The sequence below is a fragment of the Mus pahari genome, chromosome 1 (assembly GCF_900095145.1).
Source record: "Mus pahari chromosome 1, PAHARI_EIJ_v1.1, whole genome shotgun sequence".
NCBI classification, from domain to species: domain Eukaryota; kingdom Metazoa; phylum Chordata; class Mammalia; order Rodentia; family Muridae; genus Mus; species Mus pahari.
In genome coordinates this window covers 159,129,121-159,137,909 of record NC_034590.1, presented here as the reverse complement: position 1 = coordinate 159,137,909, position 8,789 = coordinate 159,129,121, and the positions used below count along the sequence as shown (strand labels likewise).

Sequence of the window (8,789 nt, the reverse complement as noted above, 5' to 3'; positions counted from 1 at the left end):
GAAGAAGAGACAGACAGAGAGAGAGAGAGAGAGAGAGAGAGAGAGAGAGAGAGAGAGAGAGAGAGAGAGGAGAGAATATCTTGGCATTGTTCTGTTTATTTTAATGTTAATCTTTAAGCTAATTTGAAATGAAAGACTGCGATGTATAGTTTACTATCAGCATGAAGTATCCCTGGTTGAGGCAAGTTGTTTTTCACATTTTTTTAAAATCACCAAGTAGCCTCAGTCCTATCAACCAAATGTTTACATCTTTATGTCCCTTTCCATATCTGTTGTCAGGATTTTCAGCATGAGCTTGCGGTGGGTATGTGCGTGTGGTGCGGTGCGGTGCGGTGCAGTGCATGCGTGCATGCGAGCTCTCCTCTTTCCCTATTCTAGTGGTTCCTGAAAATTTTTCTGATGAACGAGGAAGACTGAAAGACAACTTCACCCACAAGTACTTATATGAGGTGGAACACACTCTGTCCTCTGCAGTGCTGGGCTTCACGGGCAGCAAAATCTTCGGCTTCTGCAGCCAGGTGCCCTACATCTGCAGCTATGTAATGCCCGTAAAGGTATGCCAGCCCCGGGCCGGCCGTCTGGACTGAGGTTGCCTTAGTTAGACGAGATCCTCTCGGCTGCCTTAGCAGATTCATACAGTCAGCAAATAGCTTCGCTGGAGCAGGAGCATCAGCATTGTGTTCAGTTAGAGTCGTTGACATCGCCTGTTACTTCATCATGAATACGAGTGGCCTTTATGTCACACACATCATTCTTGTCAGATAACTAAGCAGGTGACATAGTCTTCGTTTAGTGCCTTTAAAAAATATCTAGCATAAGATCTTTTCCACAGATGCCAGGAGCTAATAGGTAGATCATTTCCTGTGAAACCTTACACCTTGGCACTAAGTAAAATCACATAAAACAATTAGACTATGCTTCTGTCATGTTCCTTCATCTCCCTGCAAACTCCTACCATTCTATGACACCTCCTGCTGCACATGCCAGCCTAGTGGCTTGCCTGCTACCCTTGGATGTTCAGCATCCACGGGTACCTGTCTTCAGATCCCTGAGGGGAGGGGGAGACTCTACCCCAGGCTTCTCTAAATTATTTTTTATCTTCTCTCTAGTCTTTTCTCTGTGTGGCTGGTATTAGACATAGAAATTGAGAAAAAAAATAGAGACAGTTCATGGTTAACAGGATACTAGAGAAGTGTTGTAGAAGAAGCAAGATTCACACTAGTCTTTGAAGGATGGGTCAGATTTGGAGCCAGGAAATAGCATGTGTACCCTGAGGGAGGAGTGTGAACAGAGGAAGTGGAAGGGGACTAGGTGGAGCTGAGGAGGACCTTTCAGACAGAAGAATGGTCATGTCTGAGGCTTGGAGAAGGGGATGCATGGGACCCACAGTGAGGAGGTTGGCAACTTTTATTTTTGATTTGTGAATGATGGTATATGAAAATGATGGCTGAAAATCAAGACTGTCAGCGTAGGTTGGGATCCTTAATGGCAGAATTACATGTAAAGAAGCCATTCCTGGGCCAGGATATAGACCGTGGCTATGAGTGCTTGCTCGTCACGCAGAGGAGCCTGGGTTTGATCCCAGCACTGAAAGAAGAAACAAAGAAAGGAACAGAGGGAGGGAGGGAGGGAGGGAAGGAAAGAAAGAGGGAGGGAAAGAGGGAAGGAGGGAAGGAGGGATGGTGAGCTCCTTAGCTGGTAAAAATCAGCTTTTATTTGTAAAGATGTAACTGTAATTGATACATGGTATAAACACAGGTACTTACTCTGTCCCACACAAGGATAGAATCCCTAGGTTTGAACCAGACCACATATGTAACACCCGCAAAACCAATGCTGCTGCTGGCCCGATCTTTTTTTTAATAATGTTCTCTTTTGCTTTGATTGGCAGGAACACACTGGTGTCCTTGTACTTAAGCCTCACCAAAAAGTACAGAGCAAACAGTACGGATCTGGAATGATCTATCTGTCTTCTCACGGATTATGGCTTATGACAATAGCTAAATGTGGAATTCTCTGTATCCGAGATATGTTCAGTCTGGTAAATTAACAAAATAGAAAACCTGAGTGGACAAAGGGGGATGGGGGTGGCGACTTAGAGAAATGTCCTAGTGGTTAGGGCATCTGTTGCTCTTGCAGAAGACTCGGGATCAGTTTCCAACATCCACATGAGGCTGACAACCAGTCTCCAGGGATTTGGCACCCTCTTCTTGCTTCCCTGGGCCTCAGGCACACATGTGGTGCACATACATACACACAGACAAAATACTCAGATACACAAAATAAAAATAAAGACTTTTTCTAATTATATAAAAAACACACAGCTTAGGGCCCAGAGAGAGGGCTCTTCCTGACGACCCAGCTTTGGCTCCAGCACCTGGGCTATGTGGTTCACAACTGCCTGTAAATTCTGTCTCGGGGATCCAATGCTCTGGCCTCCACCAGCACCTAAACTCCTGTGCACACACCCATGCCTGCTCACAATTAAATAGGAATAACTGTTACTGTATGGTGCATGTTCATGGAAACCCTAAGGGAAAAGGAATTGGGACTTCCCTTAAGTAAATTGACTCAATTTCTTGTTTTCTTTCTCTTTTTGTAAACTCACTGAGAGTATTAACTGTTTGTTTGTTTGTTTGTTTTAACATTCTTGCCAGTGAGTTTGCCACTCTAAAGAAGGAAACCCCAGCCAGGGCAATGAGATCTGCACACACAGAACACTAAACAGGACCCTGCACATGGGCTCCCGCCTGGCTTATCTCCAAGCTGTTCCTTGGAAACTCACTGAGGAGCACTGAACTTCTAACTCTCTACTGTGGAATCCGGAAAACTGCTCCCTGGCCCCTAGAGGCTCGTGGGAAGGAAACAGCTTTGCAAATGATGTGCTTAGCAACAATGTTAGCCTGGCCTAGAGGGCCTTGGCTTGTTGCTGCTGTCCTCCTCCACCCTCCAAAGATGCTGAGGGAGCAGAGGGGTGCAGAGAGCACTCTTGTCTGAATCTGTGGGCACTAGCATCCCATTTCCATAGCTCACAGACCTCTGAGAAACTGAGACGGATTTCTCTTCTGTAGAAAGAGGGACCTGCTTTCCTAGGTTTGAGACTATGTTGCACAGCTCATCTTACCCAGTTCTCCACTGTTCTCCTCCACTCACTGGAAATATCCCCACCCATGAGACAACACTCCCACACGTCCACAGATACTGTTATCTCTGGCTGGGCACATAGTAGCAGTTCCTTTTCTTCTTGTTTAGAAGAAAGCAAATTTGGACAAACTAAATGTGGTTGAGGATGTAAACGTCAGAGCACAAGCTGCCTTTAGCAGCAGCCAAAGCCAGGCTAGCTGGCCACAAGTTTCTGGAGAAGTCTTTGTGGGCACATGATGGGATCTGGATTCTCCTGGAATGGCTTCCTCTAGCCTTGAAGTGGTTCTGGTTATTGAAGCCCATGCTGTGAGGCTTGCACTGCAAGCATGTTATGCCCTGAGCTGTCTCTCCAGGACTAGGGGTCGGTTTTTGTTTTTGTTTTTAAGCGAATGATTGCAATCTGTGCCACACTGTCGGAAGCTTGGTGCAGCTGACAGTGACCCAACACGGCAGGGCAAAGCAACTCACAAATGAAGTTATTCATGGAACAGTGGCAAAAAAAGAAAGAGGGGGGGGGAGGGAGGGGGAGGGAGGGAAGGGAGGGAGGGAAGGAGGAGGGAGGGAGGGAGGAAGGAAGGAAGAGAAAAGAAAATCCCAAGTTTCCTGTACAAAAGTCTAGGTAAATAAATGAACTATGGTACAAAATCAGTACTTAAGTAAAACCTAGACGATCACCGGGCTGCTGTGACACAGAACAGGGAGAGCCTGATAGGACAATGTGAAAAAAGTCCCAAGAGGGGTGGGGGTGGGGGTATAGGGAACTTTCAGGATAGCATTTGAAATGTAAATAAAGAAAATAATAATAAAAAAAAGTCTAAAAAAAAAGGAAAAAGAAATTAAAAAAAAAAAGTCCCAAGAAATCTGATTGTTAAGTAGAAAAGCAAGGTGTATAAAGTAAGTCTATTTGCATATGATATCCTACAGCTTCTATGGAAAAGTTCTACTTACATACATTTTTTTTCTGAAAGGCTCTTGATGGTATAGTCACAGCATTCAGGGGAAACGCTAGTCACAGAGTGGAAGAGATTTCTTGCCAGGCTGTCTGATAGCTTTTGTTTGTTTGTTTGTTTTAAACTACTTGAAAGTCTTGTCTACTTAAAAACCCATGTGGAGAGACGCCAGGAGAGTTCCCGAATAACAGCCTCCGAATAACAGCCTCCGGCTCTCACGAAAGAGCTTAAATTGTTGTCCTGTGTTGTGCACATCAGTGATGTGTTTATTTGCAGTACTTAGTTGCTTTCATTAGCACACCCCAGGGCCTGTTATCTTCCTTCCCCAGTTTCTTCTCACCTTTTCCTAACACATTACACTCAGCCACTTTACATAAAGCACATCCCGCCTGGGTGTTACTTAAAGTAGTGGGAAAGTAAGTCAATACTGGTTTGAACTAGAAGGGTTTTTTTAATGTTTTTTTTTTTTTTAAGATTTATTTATTTATTTATTTACTTATTTTTTGTTTTTTTGAGACAGGGTTTCTCTGTATAGCCCTGGCTGTCCTGGAACTCACTCTGTAGACCAGGCTGGCCTCGAACTCAGAAATCCACCTGCCTCTGCCTCCCAAGTGCTGGGATTAAAGGCGTGTGCCACCATCGCCAGCTTATTTATTATTATAAGTACAATGTAGCTGTTTTCAGACACTCCAAAAGAGGGCTTCAGATCTCATTACCGGTGGTTGTGAGCCACCATGTGGTTGCTGGGATTTGAACTCAGGACCTTCGGAAGAGCAGTCAGTGCTCTTACCTGCTGAGCCATCTTGCCAGCCCTGAACTAGAAGTTTTAAGTGCTGAGAATTATCAAGAGCTACTTTGGCAACAACTAAAATGTCTTTAGAAGTACAGAAAAAAAAATTACCCGCAAGCAAACAAAGGTACACGTGACCATGTTAGAAAAAAAAAAAACAACACCAAAACACCATACCGTGTAATGGAGAATTACATTTATAATTTCTCCGTTTTATCCCTAAAACTATTGAGGAAACCTTTGTTCGATGTCGGAGTCATTCTCACCAGGGGCGAGGGATCCAGAACATGAAAATGTCATTGGACGGACAGCACATCCTGGTGAATGGAAAAGATGATAACACCCTTGTCTGCCTCAAATGGAAGTAAGCCCGGTGCGCAGCAATGGGATGTGATACAGGGTTTCCAATTCAGAAGGGCAGTCTCGCCAGCAATTGGCTGTCATACACAGAAATCTGAGGGGGGGGGGCGCACACCATGCTTGCTGTAGGAGCCGTCCGGGAGGCAACAGGGTGGATAAGGATTCTGAGGAAGGAACATGGCAAGAGCCATCGTTTCTAAAGGAAAGATCTAGAAGGATCAAGTGAGAAGCAGGGATGGGTTAGACCAACAGGTTCTGGGACTTGGCCCTGAGCCTGTTGATGCCCAAGAATAATGCCCTAGGTGTGAGAGTGTCCTGTGTATGGGCCCTACCTCCCACCCCCTGGGTTGCTGGGGCGTGGCCTCTGGATTAGTTGGTTGCATGCGAGAGCGTCCTTCAAATGGAGTTATCACTGGGAGTTGGCGCATCCCTTGTCAATAATGTGACATCAAAAGACAGCTTGGACTTTAAATCCAGTCTTAACGAATACTCAGCTCCCTCTGGCAACCAGAATTTTAAAGCACAGCCTTCCTCGAACGCAGTGAAATATTCCATAGCATAGAGATTTCTGTAACTTAACACCTCGGGGAGCTGCTTTATTTCAGACTCACTTCAAGATGGCATGCCCGTGCCCATTTCATATATGAAAGCCATGCGTGAAATAGAGACTCATCTTATGACCTAAGTCCTAGCATGCCCTTACAGTGAGTGGACAGACAGTGTCTCAGGCAATGGCAAGCAAGCGCAGGAACCCTGTTTCCAAAGGAAAGCCGCTTCCAGCCATCAGCAATGACCTGAACTCCCACACTAAACCAAGTTGTGTTTGGAACCTTGGTTCAGGAGGACTTAGGAGCCTTGCGACTGTAGGCATTCGATGATACTTCTACCTCAACCCATGTGGGTCACGACCCCTCTGGGGGTCGCATATCAGATATCCTACATAACAGATACTTACATTACGGTTCATAACAGTAGCAAAATTACAGTTGTGAAGTAGCCACGAAAATAATTTTATGATTGGGGTCGCCTCAACACGAGGAACTGTAGGGTCGCAGCATTTGGCAGGCTGAGACGCACAGCTCTAAGCTGTCTGCAACAGCGCCCCTCAAGGTGAGAGTCTGTAACTTCAGGTAGACTTGGTAGAAAACGCATATATGGTTGCCATTTCCTCTGCATGACTCAGCATGTCTGCAATGCCCTAGTTTGCTTTTCTGTCGCCCTGGTAAGCGCCATGGCCAGAAGAGAAACCTTATTTCAACTCTCAGGTTTGTAGTCTACCATTGAGGGAAACCAAGGCAGAAACTCAAGGTAGGAGCTTGAAGTAGAAACCTCAGAAGAACATTGCTGGCTGCCTTGCCTCCCCTGCTCATGTACAGAGCACAGATCCACCTACCAAGGGATGGATGACATTGTTCTCTCAGTGTATGTATGCTGGGCCTTCTTACATCAGCAATCAGGATGCCCCAGAGACTTGCTCATGGGTCAATTCAATGGAGGCAGTTCAACTGAGCTCATGTATGTGACAAAGCCTGGTGCATTCTGGGGGCAGTGGGTCTTTGGTGTGGTGGCCAAAGGCCATGTTGGGTGAAGGATGCAGGGCAGCATAAGGAGAGATCACCCAAGAAGGGTCAGGAACCTGAGTCTTTAACGGTCCGTGAAAGGGGCCTCTTCTGAGAAATAGAGGTCCAGCCAGCAACTCAAGGGCACGATGGAGAACTTCCCCATGATTCTTTGAGTAGTTATCTGGAAATAACACTGATGAATGTGATCATTTTAAAGTGATTTTATAGTTACGTATTCTCTCTCTCTCTCTCTCTCTCTCTCTCTCTCTCTCTCTCTCNTCTCTCTCTCTCTCTCTCTCTCTCTCTCTCTCTCTCTCTCTCCCTCTCCCTCTCCCCCTTTAGGCGGCTTGGAGCAAACATAGCAAGTGAGATCTTTGAACACAGCCGTCCACTAGTGCTCCATCTGTCCCAGACAATGGAAACGGAGAGCATATACTTAGCTTTATCGGGAGAGTCCAAGAACAAGCAACCAGAAGAGACAGCTGAACCCCAAGTAGCTAACCTGCTTTCTCCCTCTCTATAAATTACATGCATGTTTTCTGTTCATAGCTTTTATGTGCATATGTAACACTATTTTTTCTTACCCACATGTCCAGGGATTTTTCAACTCGAATATAAGCTCCATCTGATAGAAAACTAAGCTTTTCTCAAAAAACGATCACAAACATCATATCTCAAATTTCACTTAAGTGATGGTATGAGATGCAGACTTGCTTGAACACTTTTTTTTTTTTAAATAAATATTTGTAGAAATTTGGTCTGGTACTTCCTCCCAGCCCCATGTGCCCAGAAGTAAGACTCAGACTCACAATATATTTACAAATACCATGGCCACATAGCTAGGCTCATCTTGAACCGATCATAACTTAAATGAACCCATTGATTCTCATCTGTTTTCTGCTGCATGGCTGGCTACCCGTACTCAGGTACCATGCGTTCATCCTGTCACAGCTTTCTGGGAGAATCTTCCACACCTGGCTCTATCCCAGAAATTTTTTCTTCCTCCCAGATGTCTCACCTCCTATTTCCTGCCTAAGTCACAGACGATCACATTCCTTACTGACACGGGCCACATCCACTTGGACACAAGATATTCTGTCTACAAATATTGGTGGCTGGTGGCAGCAGTCTCCCTACCTTGGTATTAATATTCATGATTTAGGACACGTGTCAGCTTAGAAAACAAGACTTACTTGGTTGTTCAGTGAGTAACTTTTTAAAAATTAAATAAAATCATGTTGTTGTAATAAACTCACATATAAAAATGTCACACAGCCAGATTAGGAGACCACTGAAATACTTGTCTCGTCTCTGACTCTGCCTCTTTGGACTCTCACATGGTTAAAATGGTCATTCTGAAGCAACGGAGCTTTGCTGGGGAGGGGTGAGGTTACACTTTAAGTGACAATTATGACTTGGTTTTTGTTTGGTTTGGTTTGGTTTTGGTTTTGGTTTTGGTTTTTGAGACAAGTCTCACTATATAGCCTTGGCGACCCTGGAACTTGTTTTTGTAACAGGCTGGCCTCAAACTCAGAGATTGCCTGCCTCGGCCTATCGCATTTTTTTATATATGGTTCCACCATGAAATAAACATTCCAACAGAGTTGAATAATTACTGGGTGCCTACAAAGTGGGAACTGTGTCCCCCTTTCCCCTTTCTGAGTGACTTTCTTATCACTTGCAAAGTAGCACTTAGGTTTTAGCAACGCTGAAGTGATCTTATTTCATTTAATGTCCTATTATTGGTCTTTAAAACACCTTGATTTCTGTGCTGGCAGAGATGTAAGGATTAAAGAACTCATTTAGGTAGGCCCACACCTGGCATTATTTTTTTAACTCGGACAAGTGCAAAAGGAATTCAATGAAAGGACGTGAAGCAAAGAGAGAGAAGGAGTTGACAGTTTTTAAGAACTCCCTGTCTCAAGGGACAGGGGAGGGGATGGGGGTTTTCAGAGGAGAAACCAGGAAAACATTTGAAATGTA

At 44.8% G+C, this 8,789-nt stretch overlaps 1 protein-coding gene across 1 annotated transcript in view; it reads left to right on the top strand.

Annotated features, from left to right (window-relative positions):
- The window catches only part of Cfap43 (cilia and flagella associated protein 43), a 91,207-nt gene that overhangs the window by 39,350 nt on the left and 43,068 nt on the right, over positions 1-8,789 (top strand). The window contains exons 14-17 of the mRNA XM_021217241.1: positions 379-554; positions 1,892-2,041; positions 5,118-5,248; positions 7,149-7,299. Coding sequence (XP_021072900.1) covers positions 379-554; positions 1,892-2,041; positions 5,118-5,248; positions 7,149-7,299 — 608 coding nt within the window. The remainder of the gene's footprint in view (positions 1-378; positions 555-1,891; positions 2,042-5,117; positions 5,249-7,148; positions 7,300-8,789) is intronic.